The 16,410-nt window shown below is 36.9% G+C and overlaps 1 protein-coding gene across 1 annotated transcript in view; it reads left to right on the top strand.

The window, feature by feature from the left end:
- Nucleotides 1-16,410, top strand: part of LOC105674936 (neuroligin-4, Y-linked) — a 187,854-nt gene that overhangs the window by 167,687 nt on the left and 3,757 nt on the right. Inside the window, exons 11-13 of the mRNA XM_067349407.1 lie at nucleotides 14,209-14,542; nucleotides 15,390-15,653; nucleotides 15,925-16,084. Of these exons, the coding sequence (XP_067205508.1) occupies nucleotides 14,209-14,542; nucleotides 15,390-15,653; nucleotides 15,925-16,084 (758 nt within the window). The remainder of the gene's footprint in view (nucleotides 1-14,208; nucleotides 14,543-15,389; nucleotides 15,654-15,924; nucleotides 16,085-16,410) is intronic.

The following is a 16,410-nucleotide window of genomic DNA, read 5'->3' as shown; positions in this document are numbered from 1 at the left end:
TACTACAAAAAATTTGCCGTATAGCTATTTCGGCCAAGAAGAGTAATAAGAAGATCTAGCGATCAAGCAATTTTTTATATTTATTTTAGAGACTTATATATATGATACTCATTAATTTTTTTAAATTTAATTTAATTTTACTTAATTTTAAAATAGTAAGCGTATGTAAAACATACAGGTTTGTTATTTTAGAAAATATGTATGCATTTTCATTTCTCGAAGAACCGTCTTGTCAATCAATTTTAATAATCGTTTATAAATAACCTTTGTCAATCTTCAATTTTAATAATCAATTTTCAATCAATTAATATTTCATTAATCCTCAATAATGATAAATCTTTCATTTTAACATTTTGATTAAATCTAATTCTTTACAAGTCTCTGCAGTATTACGAATTTTGAATAATAATAAACAACAACGATAATTTTAATAGCTATCACAGCGATGCGGAAGATTGCCATGTCTGTTTATCATCATATAATATAGCGGCGTGACAGGATTTTAATTAGGACACGCGCTAACGCCAGCGCGTGTTGGCCATCTTGTACCAGTAGTACGGTCGTGGCATAATTTCGGGCTGCGTGATGATTTTGATCCGCTGGTGATGATATACGCAGATAAACATACATGCCTTCATCTCAGCGAAACTTATTAACAGAATCTGAAATTAACATTAATTCGAGCGGTAACGTGAAAAATTATTCCAAACATACACATGTGTAGATAGATTCCAAATATAAAGATAAATATTTAAAATCAGATTTTTTAAAGTAAATATGAATTTCAATTTCAAACTAATAATCTTCGAACGCAATAAATATTGCATGATATTTTTAGCGATTCAAGTCTCTTTATAGTTTAACACGGCTTAAAGAAAGTAATCCGTTTAAGAGTCAGAAATTTATGCGGGAGTTTGTTGGCGCTTCCTACTTTTATCTGGGCGGACTCGAATTAACCTGTTGACATAGCCATCCATGTCTTCAATAACGATTGATCGAAAGGACAACGCGTACACTGCCGTTGACAGGTTAATGAATGCCGTTTTCGCGAAATTAGTGGCGTCGTGAATTTTCGAGCGCGCCTGAGACAATGGTTTTCGTTAATAGCACGAATCGTCATTGCGCGGTGTTCTTCATAATTTAATTGCGACGAAATTTACTGACCAATGCAAAATGTGTTTACAAAATCTCATTACCGCTGTCGACCACAGATTGAATGACACACTATCCACATCTGCATTTGGCAACGTTAAACAATAACATGAACTTTGCGTCTCTGAGTGTTATTCTGATTGAAAGTCCAAAAATGCCTAAAAATGTATGAAAAAATTGGTAAACATATTTGTATAGATGCTTTTCACATATTGAGTATTAAATTCGGCATTTTGGTTCAACAATTTGGTAATAAAATAAATATTTTTATACAATAATAATGCAAATTGTGTAACAATAATAAAATACCTTTCATATTTCAAAAATATACGATGCAAAAATAAGAAATATTCTTGTCAAACGTAAATCGATATTTGATTTGCTGGAATGAAATGTTGTGCCCGGCATAGCTCGATTTCCGGGCTATAAATTAATATTCAGTAGATGCATTTTCTAGGTTTTTTTACTTCCTATCGTTTAATTTTATCAAACACGATGAAATTGTGTTACCTTAAAATTGATAAAGTTAGAAGATAAAGCACACAGCGTTAGTGTCAATTCAGCTTTTTCCAGGACGTTCTCGTATAATGTGATTCAAAATGCAGGAAGTCCGGTAATGACCGAGCACGCTCGATGTCGTCTAAATACAGCCGGAGATTACGTCCGATATTAATATTGCCTTTTCCAAGGTAGACGAAGTTGGTGCCGGCCGAGGCGGTACGAATAGCCGTAAGTTACTCGCGCGACGTGTCCGTCGATATTGCGATAGTTAAGCGCAGGGACGGTGCATAATGCAAGAGCTGCAGGCTTTGCGGACGATTCCCGCGGGAACTCCAACTCGCTCCAAGTTCCCGTGCTGGGCATTAAAGTATTACTGGGATAATTTGTTACCACCTGCCGCGAGATTTCGGGAAATCTCTTTAATAAGCTCCCGATCGCCGGCGGCCTGATTAACGCGAATAACGTTGTCGGAATATTGTCCGGCCTTTAACTCACTCGTCCGCATTCGTAGTAAGTTATTGCGGTTACTTCATCAAAGCAAAATACTTTAGTCAATACGTAAAATAATATGACATACGCATCGGCAGTTTGAAATGTCTTGGGGGACAATGCTACCAATTTCTCAAAATTCACACTTGCGGTAAATTTTAAAAAATTTGAAAAAATAAATATTTGCAAATTTTATTGAATTTACAATTCGGATGGGAAACGTAAAAAATGCAAAAACGACAAAAAAATAGCTATTTTTCGCGAGCCCGCAATTGTTATCGCAGAATGATGATCCACGTGTGATAAACGATAAATGGCGGCAAAAAATAAAGTGTCACGTGAGCAGCATCGTAAAAAGTGTCACGCTTGAAATGTGACGAAAGTTCGTGGATGCTGCAAGGCGTTGACACGCAATATTAACGAGCTATGTAATCCAGCCTAGAATTATTACCACGCATGCTGCCGGTTTATCATTTGCGAGAATCTGGTGGATTCTCACAAAATCTAAGAGCGATTTGTTAGCGGTATAATCTGCTACGAGCTTTAATCAGCCAGCATGAATAAATATGAGCACGGCATGCATAAAAATAATGACGAGTTTACCAGTTCCCGGAAGTACAGAATTCCAGCTCAATTTCGCTTTAATAGTACGTTTCATATATGTTCCGAGATTGTTTCCCGTTGCAGAATTAATGCGTTTTTTTCGTTTGATTTACATGAAAAATTTGTGTACAGGACATTCTTTGCTTAGAAACTTGCATTCAAAGACACGCAACTGAAAATTTCATTTATATATTTTTTTACGTAAAAAATTTTTTTAATACGTTTAATAATTGGACGCTTGGCTGATCTAAATTGAGCATTAAGTAAAGAAAGGCGGAAAGGTTTCTCAAAATTAAAAGTACGTAGAAAGGAAAAGGAAGCTGTAACGTGCAGGGAGAAGTAAGATGTGTAAAAGCAGTTAGATGCCCTCCATTCCTTAGTACCTGAATTCTTTACATTTCCCTCTTCCATAGAGGTGCTCTTACTAATGCGACGAGTTTCAAACATTTGCGTATATATATATGTACACACACACGCGCACATGCATAAATTCTTCTCACTTACCGTAAATCATGCTGAAAGATTTCGCGTTGAATATCACCGGCGCGTCCTGAATGCATTTACTTGACCCTCTAGACTGGGTTTTTTTTTTTAGCTACAAAAGTACGAGGAACGACGAGCTGTAGGTTTTCCCACCTTACGTGGAAATCGAGAGATCGATCGATTGAGACCGCCGGATACCACCCGACAATAGGGGATCAATTGAAAATGCAAGGTGTCGTTCCGCGATCGCTTCTCTTGGAAGAATCTCTCTGATCTTGGCAAGGATACATAGCGGAAACGTGGGAAAATCGGGACGGACTGTAAATTTGTCAGAATACAATCGGGTATTGACGTGTCACGTTGCACGGTTATGGTAGCTTTATTGACTTCGTATTTGCTCCAGTTTCGTCGATTTCGCAGCATTCGTTTAAAAAACATGCGACGACCGTTGCTAATATTTAAACGTCTTTCTAAAAATATTGAAATAATCTTGAGAACTTATTTATCTGAAATAAGAAACATCGTTGCGCTACGCAATTCATTCTGGCATCCGTGATTTAAAAACTTGCTCGTAACTTTGTTTCTTTCAATTAATTTCAGAGAAAATTTGCATTCAAAAAAGATTTCTCTTCCTTTCCTTGCAACCGATTAGAAAGAATAATTATTACAAACATTTTCTTCGATAAAAACGTTAAAGTTTACATTTGCAATATTGTAAATCTCTCTACAATATTACATTTCAGTACAAAATAAGAAATTATGCGTTACTTAAAAAATTTCAATGATTCTTAGCTAATATTTTGTGGACAATGCGTTCTAAAAATTTTATACAATAATATAATACATTTCTAAATCAAACGACTTTCATATAAATGAATTTATTCAATTTTATACAAATAATGCCATTACTGTGATCAACCGAAATAGATAGAATATTCTATGTATTTTGAGGCAAAAGAGATGCTAGCAGCAGCTTTGATCGATCCAAGCAAGGCGACACGTTTTCGCTATGGTGCGGCGGTGAAAGCATATCGGGAGAAGCAGGGTACGCGCTTGTAAATTGCTCCATATTTTCAGCATCATTTTTCTTGAATTTTCCGTCCATCCTCGTGATCTCCTTTTTTTACTCTTGCGTCAAACATCTCGTCGGCTTGCTCAGCAGGAAGATTCTTCCCTTCATGATAGTCTAGATACCTTTCACCCTTTCTCCATCATCTTTGCCTGTACAGGCTACAATCTGTGGCATTTCAGCACTTTACATCATCACCTAAGATTTAACAAAATGCGGCAAACTTTTATTCACTTGCAAATCGAATCGTGAATGAAAGGAAAAAAAAAAAGAGTAAGTAAATGGAAGAAAAGTACAAAGGCATGAAACATTATAAAAGTAAGTAAAACCAGATATAATATTTTAAATTAAACAATAATGATAATGAAACAAGAAAAAAAGGAGAATGGAGAGACGGTGAAGGTAGAAGGCGATAAAAAAAATAAGAAGAAAGAAATGAACAAGAAAATAAAAAAAAATGACATGTATAATAACGGTTGGGCTGAAAGAAAACAGAAGGAAACGAGAGAGAACAAGAGAAAATTTAAAGGAAAAAAAAAAAGAAAGAATAAGAAATAGGTACGTTGAAAGTACGATGGAATGCAAGAAGGAAAAGCAACAGGGAAAGAGAACGAAGGGAGGTTGCAGAACGTCTTGGAAGTCAATTTTTCATCGCATCGAGCGATTTACCCTCCCAGGAATATTTCTTAGCTCTCGCAAGGCGTTCCCACTTGCGCAACTATCCTGCAGGATCTCCCTGCATTCGAGATACCCCGGCTTCGGGCTGCGACTATGTCGAGGGTAAAAAGAAGAGCTCGTTGCGCCAGATAAGTTGCGGGGTAAACGCCGACACGTGTCTCCCGCCATTTTCCTCCGGCATCCGCCGAGATATGTTTTTTCCGTAATGTCCTTGCATTTTTCTACTCTCGCATCTCCTATCTTTATCACCTGCGTCTTCATCGCGTTATATCCTTACGGATTGGTACAATCTTTCTTACTATTTATCACATTCATTTATTATTCGCAAATATGCAAGCTGTATGTTGCGAAAGTAAACTTTTCTCGCCCCAAGTGAAATAGTGGACTTCCGCGACGCTCTTATATGAATTATTTCCAAGTGTGACCGATTTTCTGGATTTTCGAATTTCCACATTTTTCCGTCGCGAGTTCGCCGACACTAAAAACTTCCGCACGTTTTGCGTCCCGCTTTTAAGAACGCGCATGTCGTCGAAGTTCATAAGTTGCAAAGTTGGCAGCGAAAGGATGACACGGGAAGATATTAAAAAGACTTTATGCCAGGCGCCTGTCGGTTCCGACACGATTCGACAGTTTCCACTCTCGCGCGCGGCCGTATTTTTCCTACCGTAAAATCGTATTTCAGATGTTGCGCAATATTCCAGGCTCTCGCGCGGACTCCTCGCGCGCGACGACCTTCTTCTTTAATTAACGAAGTAAGTTCGGACACATTCCGTTCCCGTCTTTCGAATTTAATAAAAGCGACCGAATTAAATGCTAGAATGCTCTTTTTGCCGACTAATCGTTGAAAAATTCATGAGTGTTTCAAAGAACAGCCCTGGTTAAGCATTTTTCCCTCCTATAACACTCTTTATTATTTCCATTGTGATATATAAGGCCTTTGTGTAGAAATTATTTTAAATTTCCTGCAAAAGTGTCTCTTTTATGAGAATCTTATTTAAAACAAATTGTTTAAATAAAAAAAAAAAAAAAGGTTTTAGAATATTTCGGAAAATATCTCGTTTAATATTAAAGCACTTGGACCAACGATGTTCCAAAGCCATTGTATTATTACTCCTATTCGTCAAAACCTACAAAATATCCGTCAATTGTTTTTTCCCCTATTTTATATGACGAAAATTTCTATGCAGAAAGGAATTCTTTGATCCGCGGAAATAGATGAAAGTCAGACGGAGATATGTTAAATGATTATTAACCTGTGCAATGATAATGATCAGATATCATCAGTTCAATACAATCTCTTTGTCCTATTCAAGATTCCGCATTACACACACGTAAACACATGTACACATACGTAAATGGACGCGTACATTGCGCTTGTGTAAATCATGCGTGAGTATAGGGATGAGATTGGAGCAATCTAATTTACGTCCCTTTGACCCGTTGTTGCACTGTAACTATCAAACATGAGACGCTTTCAATCATAAGAATTTGCATGTTTAAAATCGAATTTGCGTGATTTATTCATAATTATCTGTCCCCTCAAAGTAAATGCATTGGACGGAGTACATATTAGTCGAACGAGCGAGAGACCTGGCGCGTAAGGCCTGAGTACGTCCCAAATGTGCGTAATTCCATATGTTAAGCCGTACCTGAGTGTGCAGCTCTGAAGTGAGCTTTAGCACACACACAGCGGATTAGAATTGCAGGAGCGGCAGGGAAGAACTTAAAGGGAATCAAGGGGAGCTAAAGGAAATCAGCAAGAGATAGGAGGAAGCCGAGAGAAATCAAGGGAAGCCAAAAGTGCGCTCCTTAATGCTCTAGTCTTTATTACATTATGGATTAATAACGTTTTGCAAAAAAAAAAAATATATAATATATATTAAAGAATATACATTTTCGGAAAATTCGCCAAAGTGGATAAATGAAACTGCCGGTTACCGAACGAAGTCAGCCGTGATCCAGCACCATATCGAAATTCTTTCGTTCGCTTCCTCGTGCAATCATCCGGCGGAAATTTCGCGGAATTCGCTAAATCCAGTTGAACAAGCACGGACCAGAGACTCGAAATTCAAAAACGTCGTCAATACCATCGAATGTTGCAAAATTCAGCGAATTACGACATGCGATCTCGCATGGCTGCGTCTAAGCGATTTATTGAGGCAAAAATTGAGAATCGAACTTGATTAGATTAGACGAAATTAGTTTGAATCGGATTAAACGAAAAAAAAAGGGGGAATAAAAGTGTTCGATAAACACAGAAATTCCCGCAACGAGCGAACACAATCGCTATTGAATATTACACAATTCTAATAGATCGAAATGCACATCGCCTTTGCTGCGCCACCAATCACAGTACGTCCGCAACTTTCGGCATAGACAGCACACACGCTGTAGGACATTCCGTCCCAAAAAGAGGTGCAAACTAGCCGTTTCTGTCGAGATTGGCTTTCGGCAGGAGTTGTAAACAGATAAAGTAATTAACACCGATCCTCCACCTACACTGTCGCTGCTGTCGTCGAGCTCGCTGTAGCCGAATAACGGGAGGCCGGGCTGCATTTAGGATAATTGCTAGTGCATCTCACGAAAGGCCGCTCCAAACGTAAAAACGGTCATTCCGCTCGGTCGTGCAAAAACACGCGCGCGAATTCGCAAATCGATCACACACTTACACATACACAAACACGCGCGCGCGCGTTTACCCTACCTGTGTTTCGATCTCGAAATTAGAATGACATACGAAGCGTACGTATCACCAAAAAAATACAAACCGATTGTTTTGTTATTAATTTGTTAATTAACGAATTTTTTGAAAATATTGGTATAAGATTTCAACTTGCGCTAATCTAAACTTGTTTACGATTAATATTAATTATTTTGTTAGGCACAAATGTGTTAAAATTAGTAAATAAGTGTTTTAGAACGTTTTTCCGGAAGTAAATTATTTTTGAGATAAGAAATTTATCACGCACAAAAGTAAATTATTTGCTATTTCATCGGTAGTGAAATAGAATATTTTGTTGCATTCTTAATAATAAATAAATTACAGAACAAATTAAATAATTTGTTTTTATAATTGTTCTTGTTAAACAAATTTTTCGAAAATAATAGCGCAAGATGTTATCCCATGTTAAATTAATTTATTCTAATTATTTGCGATTGAAAAGTTACATTTCTATCGAACGGAAAATAAAATATTTTGTTAGGGGATACAAGCATGTTAAAATCAGTGAAGAAGCGAAACATTTGAAAACAACTGCAACTGCAATTTTATGCTGTAATAACCGTTAAATGTACACTGCGATTGAAACATGTCGTAAAATAACAGTTTTTTTTTTCACGATCAAATAATTTTTTATTATTAATTCTGTTTCAAGAATTTAATAAAATAATACTAACTGATATGTTTGATAATTACTTAATAATACATAAAAAAAAAACATTAAGATATCAGCCAAATTCGATCTTGATATCCATTTCTACGCGAAGTATTAATTTCAGTTAGAATCATCAAAAATGACTAATTTATTTTGGCGATCAAGAAGAGCATCTTTAGGACGGACGTGTAGATTGGCAGGTACATTAAGGTGAATGCAGAAGGATCCAAGGATCTGAGGTGTAATCCCGACTAATTGAATAGCAATTAGCAGCGACATCGTGCGGAATCCACCGCGTCGACCCTTCAACGCCCTTCGTCATTCCAATTTGCGTCCTCACACAGCGCTTCTCGCGCTGTTCCCGCAAGCTTACTCTTCCACCTCGATGTCTCACGTAGTAACCCTTCGTCAAGGGCACCGGCGTAGTCTGAAAACGGATATGAAGACGGAATTTGAATAACATGTTTACGCGACGCCCGTCGTTCTCCGAGCTAATGGCCTCCGTCGACTTCTGAAGTTACCGACAAATTTCGCATTTCGACCTGTAGAAGCGGAAAATGTACTTGCATGTTTCTTGGTAGGAACTTAACGATGCCGCATTTCGTATTTACTAACGAGAAGCGATGGAGACTGCAGCATGTTGCTTATCTGCTTATATTAAACATAATATGCATTATAAGATTGAAAAAAACTGTATGAAATTTAATGAACTCGCGCAGATGTAATTTTACGATTTAAAGAAATGTCAACTCTTCAGAATTGCGCTAGGAAATTGTTGTTATGCTAAGAATTAATTCAGATAATTGAATAAACTGTCAGGAATTTAAATATTATCTTTTTCAGATCTTTTCTGATCTGAAAAAGAACATCGTTCGAACATCGTCGATGAGAAAAAAATAAATACAGTTGAATCGACATACAATTCTCTTTCTATCTGTCGTTACTGATCAAATTGTGTTATAAACAACGGGAAATCTTACAGCCGAAATCTGGTCAGTTCTTCCATCATGTGTTAAATAATGAGAAGTCCCTTTCCTCGGTTAGGAAGCGTCGGCAGGATATAGGAAAGATTTTCTTGCAAGACGGAGCTCTCGCATGTGCAGGAAATGGGATTCCTTGTCGACGGCAGAAGCGTGATCGGTGTATCGAATTTGGTAGCGCAGCCCCCCGATTACAAGGATGCGAACGTGCCCGTCGAGAAGTTTCGCCAACGAAGGCGGGATGGAAGGAGAGCGGAGAGGATAAATGTGGTCGAAGAAAGTTGGAGAACGGGGGGGGGAGGGGAGGGAGGGGGAGCATGGGAGACAGGAAAATAACGTCGTGGCGCTAACGGGCCGCTTAATGGATTAGGAGGAAGTAAACATCGTCAAAGAGAAGAAATTAACGAGAAGTTGGCGACCGATAATCCTCCTTCTATCCTCTATCCTTCGTCCTTCCTCCTGATTTTCTGCTCCGCGTATTGCGCTCGATGAAAATAATTTCCTAATTCGCCGGAGACAACTTTAAGAGAATGATGGTTTGTTCTAATTGGTTTAATGGTGAAAATAAATTTTGAGAGTATTTTCGTGTATCCGTTTGAAATGAAAATGAAGTTTTGAATTCTTCATCAAGATCGAGCGAAGTATCTTTAGCATTTTAATATGAGAATTCAAACATTCTAAAGATTGAAAAGATAGTAACTTTTTTTACAATAAATAAAGTTGCTTCAGAAAATGATAGAGAAAATATCAAAGATTAAATTTACAAAGTCTGAGATATCAAATCTAAAATAAATAAATTAATTATAAATTTTTATTTAGATCTAATATTTTGCTCTGCATTTTATTTCATTTTTAAATTGCAAAAGAATTTCCACGGAAATATCGCAGAGTACAAATTAAATCTCGTATTCAGATTTTACATATTTAAGATAACAGAGAGAGAGAGAGAAAGAGAGAGACTGTTAATATACAGGCAAAATAACAGATCGCTAACTATTTTTCAAGACATATTCCTTTGAGAGAGACCAGCTCGAGGACGACAACTTCATTCGTACATCCATTCATCTAGCGTGTAATAAGAGCTATATAATGACGGCGAGGCGCTCGCTGTTGCCGATCGTAAAATAATCATCGCCCGCGGGCAGCAGTTATGTGCTACCGGAGATATCGTCGCTTTCTCGGGAAATTTTGCGGAACAAATGAGGGTGGCGTGGTGTGAGGACGTAGTTGGGAAGGGAGCAACGCTACGTGGGCGAAGGTAACCGTGGCAGATAGCGGGAGATAAGTCGTGTAAAAGGTACCGGCGAATCTGCAACGATACTGCGGAAGCGAGGAGAGTGGAGAGGAAAGAGGTGAGCGATAGGGAAGCTCCATGAGGGAAATATAGCGGAAGGGGTGACACCGGTGCCATGAGAGATAGCGGAGACGTAGGAGGTCGCTGAAAAAGATCGAGAGACAAATCTACTTCGCGTACGGGGGAGTCGCCGGAGACGAAGGGGGTTTGAGAAATAGTCGCGCGAAAGAATTTCTTATTAGATTGAAAATTGAAATAAACTCGCAGTGACGTCGGTTGCATCGATCCTCGAAGCTACTACTATACCACGATCATTCCGAATCGGGTCACCGGAGGACAGATATCCTGACCCAGGATAGCTCCTGGAAACGTGACGTGCATCACGATGCACGTTATTTTTTTTTATGAGAACGCTTTTAACAATTTTTTAGGGGTTTTATTGCGGTTAAATCCTGAAATTGCCGTATCTTAAGCAGTAGAATGATAATAGAATTCTAAACTTTTTGAATCCCGATAACTAAAATTTTTAGAACGGAAAATTTCAAGAATTCAATGGCAAAATGAAATAAAGATGAAATAAAGAAATAAAATATGAATAAAATTGGATGAAATATTTTTAATATATTTCTAAAGATAAAAACGAATATATAATGAATATATAATACAAATTCCGATTTGATAACAAAATGGTTGCTGCCGTATTAAATGTTGTTTCTCTTCTTCGAGTACTGCGCGCTACATTTTCGACAAAAATCAAGCTTTTGCCTGCTTGCGAAATCATCTGAAGCGTTTCGAAAGGCTTATTAGCAAATCGCTTTGTGCTAAGTGGTATTTTGCTCGCAAGCAATAACTCTATTCACATGTATCTCGTATAGGATGTAGCATCTCGTGGAAGCTAACTAACTATGATACTAATCGGATTTTCGGTACGAAATCTCTATGCAGGATTTCTGTCTCAGGATTGCAATCCACTACAAGCGCGCATCGCGTACTATTACCAAACATCAGGCATTTAAAGCTTATACCGAATATCACAAGTAGTAGTAACTTTATTACATTTTATTTCTATATAATTTTCAAAAGCTGGCGTTGCCATTTAAACTCGCGCGGAACACATATATCCATTTAAACTGGCTATTCAGAGAGATCGAACGTACACGCATCTCGCAACTCTATTTTCGAGATAAACAATTTTCACAATTTTTACCGTATCGTATATTTCAAAACATTTGGGGAGATGTAAACAGATCACTCGCGTGCGAGAAACACATCTAATATCTGTGGTTCCCGAGAAATACGTTCGGAAAGACGGCACTGCCAAGAGGTAAATTGTGAAATTTTTAGTAAAGTAAAAATTGGATTCGAAATCCACGAAATGACACGTAAAACTTAGAAGGATCGAGCTGTAAAAAGAAGGAAGATATTCTGATGATCTCGATAACGGTAGTCATAAAAGTGATCCCGAAAAATAAATTTCAGGAATGCTATCAGGCGCGAAAAAGCTGGTTTTCGTATATTGCCATAAAGGAAAAAAATAGTCAATACAATCAATTGCCAATAACGTACAGAGAAAAAAGAGTTTGTAAACTTTATTGTGAGTTTTTACACGTGCAATTTCACGAGTATCAGGATCAATAAAGTGGTCTTCTAATAACCGCGGAAGCAGAATTAAAAGCGCGACACTTCAACCGACGCAGGTAAATAAAATATGTTTATGTATTTTATTTATTGAATATTTTATTCGTTGAGTGCACGTAATAATTATTGATATTTTGCTGCTGATAAAATTCTATTTGGCGACTTTGATGAACAACAGCCAATAAAAGGCGTACGACGGTAATCCGGTACGACAATGGCCGTCGGCCGTGTAAAAATTCATGAACGGACGTTCGTGTGTCCTTTGGAGCAGACCATGAATGAACGAGAACCGATCGCCTAATCAAACTGAAAGATGCAACGCTACGCGACGACCCTTCTCTCTTTCTCACTTTTTTCCTTTGATTTAATCTGATTCGCAAACAGAACACTAAAAAACAACAGTTTGAAGTCAAGCTTTTCTTCATCAAAATTTTTTAAAGAAAGTTTAAAATTTTGTACATCGCCTGTACATATTATTAATACAATAGATGAGGAATAATTGACGTTTTTAATTAACAATTCTATTCTCCGACATATTTTCTGAAAGCTTATCTCAAGACGAGTCTAATAATACCAATTCCATTATTGAATGCCATGGAAAATCGCAAAATTTAATTTTGGTGGCTTGAAGTTAAGTTTAATTTATCAAATCACAATAATCAATACAATTCGTTGAAATCTTCTGAGCTAATTGGAGTCTCGAAGAAATTGTTGAATTTTGCAATTTTTGAACTTTGCGACTGCCTAAATATAATTTACATATACTGTATTGATTTCAGAGATGTTACTCAAGGAATTAATAATAAAATTAATATTGTTTGATTTGCCTCGAAATAAATTTTTAAGAAATATATCTTGCTTCTTTTGTAGATCACAAAATAGTTTAGTTAAAATGCCGGCTATTCTTCAGCGATTTTTTTTTAGAAATGTTCAGGTTGTTGAAACAATTTTTTCTCGAAATTTAATCCGATCGTTACGTCCAATATTTAGCAATAAACGGAGAAAAGTGGCGGAACGAATTCCGCTTCTCATCGGCAGAATGCTATTTCCGTTCTATAATCGAACGAGCCACATGATACTGCGTGCGCAGTAAGATCGTATCCTTTTCAAAAGATTCACGAATATTAAACGAGCTGCTGCGAACCGTGAATCAAAGCCGGGTTCCTTTGAGAACTGCCGCACACGATTCGGCTCGCTCCAGAGAATTTTGCGTCTCTTATAGCAATGGTAAAACAAGCGCTGGCTGGAATCAGCGAAACAGACGCGTAAGCAAATAAACTATATATGAGATCTCGACCTAGCAGACTGCGGGTATTCCTATGGCTGCTTATTAATGCATCAGTGAATGTCGCCTGGATTGACATAAGTTTACTAAGCTTATAAACAAATTAAAAATAGAATAATTTATAAATTAAAAAGCTAATCAACAATCCAAATTGGTTTGAAGGTAAAAATACTGAAAACCCGAAAACACTTGAAGAAAGAACTGGATTTTAGCAAGAGAAATCTCTTCGATCTGTATTACAAAATACAATTTGCTAGCTCCAAATTAGTTTTCTGCGTTGTCGCATTGTAACAAGATCGCCATGTAACTGAAACTGTAGCTTCAATGCTATCAGGAACGGATTATCGTGCAAATTCGAGATGGTAAAAGATTGTTCGTAATGCGATATTCAACTTGTCACTAATATGTTATATTTTATTACTTCGTCTATTTTATATATCGAGATATTTTGATATATCGTACGCACATAGAATTTTTTATCACATATATGTATACTTATAATTAGTTGAGACATTTACATTTACATTTCTTCGCTCTGACAAGAATTTTTTGTCAGAAGAAATGTATGAATAAATTTCCGAATAAATTTTTATTTCTAAATGAATAAAAATCACGATTTTATTCTGTGCATTCACACATGTCGAACTCCATGCTTGTTGCAGGAATGAAACCGAAGATGAAAAATCACTACAGGGCGCACCAGCTGTCGGTTTGGCTGCGCCTCGTTCCTGAACTTCATCGCGCCGGAATGGAGGATGTCGATTCCAGGCATAATTTGTTTCGTGGCCACAGTGACCCTAGTTTATACGACGGCTTCGTAAGACCAGATCCTCTCAGCAGGATCAGCGAGGAGTTCAAGAGGAAGAACCTCAGCACGGATCCGCCGACCACGACGGATTACAGCATTACGACATGCGTCAGCCTTATCCAGAGCACCAATCTTCAAAACGTCCATAACGCCAGCACCGATACCTTAGCCAGCCTGGACGCAGCTGGGTAATTATCTTTCTTCAAGATAACGTAAAAGTCGCTTCAAACTTGTATAAGTTTCAATATTCAAGCTATACTTATCAGTTTGCGATGCATTATTTTAACGAAAATATCATAAGTTGAATGATTACGAGTCCGAATTGCTTTCTGAAACTTGCACGTTTTTGCGAAAGATGTAAGACGGATCGCGCAACAAATAAAATAAGCAATAAATGCAATTAAAAAGTCGAATCTTTATTGCAGCTTATACTTAAACTTTTGTGCCATAGCAATCTAAATAGAATATAATTATTATCGTAACAGTTTTAGTAAAACAGAATACACGATAGAATGTGTAGAAGTTAATAAATATCTTCTTTACGATTTGCTTTACAATTATTTAAAAAATTGGTAATATAAACACTAAGGTGCATTTCTTAGCTAGTTTCGAAAATTCAAACGTTACACACATATCGTATATATCTGTCTAATAAAAATTTTACGAGAAAGTGATATAAAGCGAATTGCTGGCTCGCAAAAAAATTTTACTATCGAGATATTTTGCTATCCGCATCACATAGATATATGTCTTAACGTGTGAGCTTTCGGAAATGAAAGATTTTTCGAAAATCTTATTTAACAATTAAAATACGAGATCAATACAAGAATCAAGTGATATATTATTTTTATATAACTAATAAAAAGAGATCGATTGAGAAGTCAAATCACTTTTTATGTCATATTTCTTGCGTTACAGGAATTATATTCTAATTTCTAATATTTAATATTAATCCTTTTTATACTTTTCACCGAGATCTAAGATATTGCACAGTTTTTCCAGCGTCATTGATTAAAAAATTCCTTACATGTGCAGTTATGCGGCGTATTCGACGGCTTTGAGCGTGACAATCGCGATCGGCTGCAGCCTGCTGATCCTGAACGTCCTAATATTCGCGGGCGTCTATTATCAGAGAGATAAAACGCGCCTCGAGGTAAAGAGCCTCCAGCAGCAACAGATGCTGAATCAACAATGCGGTCCTCGCGGTTTCACCGAACTGAAACAACCACCGCCTCCACACTCTCATTACGCCGGTGCAGGCCAAGTGATTGTCGACGTTGAAAATGAAATGTTAAGAAGGTATCAAAACAGCGTTCTAATGTTTTATTTATTACCGAGTGTGTGCAACATCAATTGTACATTTTCCATCGATCAGTAAAATTGAAAAATCTTTAAAAAGATAAAGATACATTCGAAAATTATAGCATCGCATGACAAACTTGTTGGAAAAAGAAAAGAATATATAAATTTTATTGATATGAAATTTTTGTTCATTTTGCATTACTGCATTAATATTGTAAATTTGTCTCATCACAGCCGTGTTTAATTTCTTCCGTTTCTATTATTTTAGGAATGTAATGAAAGGGCCTCCCAGCGATCCGAACACTGCTTTCCAAGGCCAAGGAACTCATACACTGCCTCATCAACATCATTATCAGAAACAACATCAACAACAACACGCAACTCTTCCTCGAGCTTCAGTTATTCAAGACTTAAATACGCAAACTCAAGTGAGTGATCTTGGAAAATTTGGAAAAACATCTATATATTTTACAGTCTTCTTTTTTATTTACATTTCGGAATTTCATCCTAATTGGAGAATAAGAAAACATTAAGTGATTTTGTAAAAATTAATAACTTCTCTCAGTGCACACGTAATATTTTCTCTAATAAAGTGCGTTGCAAAGTCTCAAACTTTTCCAACGTAAAAATTTATTATCTGAGTAAGGCATAACGTAATAGGAATTATGATCATAAAGTATGAGACGCTTCTGCTGCCTTGCATATATTGTGTCTGGCCGCTTTAGTACTCCGCGAAACTTTTTTAATAGGATTA

Source organism: Linepithema humile, chromosome 2 (assembly GCF_040581485.1).
Source record: "Linepithema humile isolate Giens D197 chromosome 2, Lhum_UNIL_v1.0, whole genome shotgun sequence".
NCBI lineage: Eukaryota > Metazoa > Arthropoda > Insecta > Hymenoptera > Formicidae > Linepithema > Linepithema humile.
Note: the sequence above shows the minus strand (reverse complement) of the source record. Positions and strands in the feature narration are given on the sequence as shown.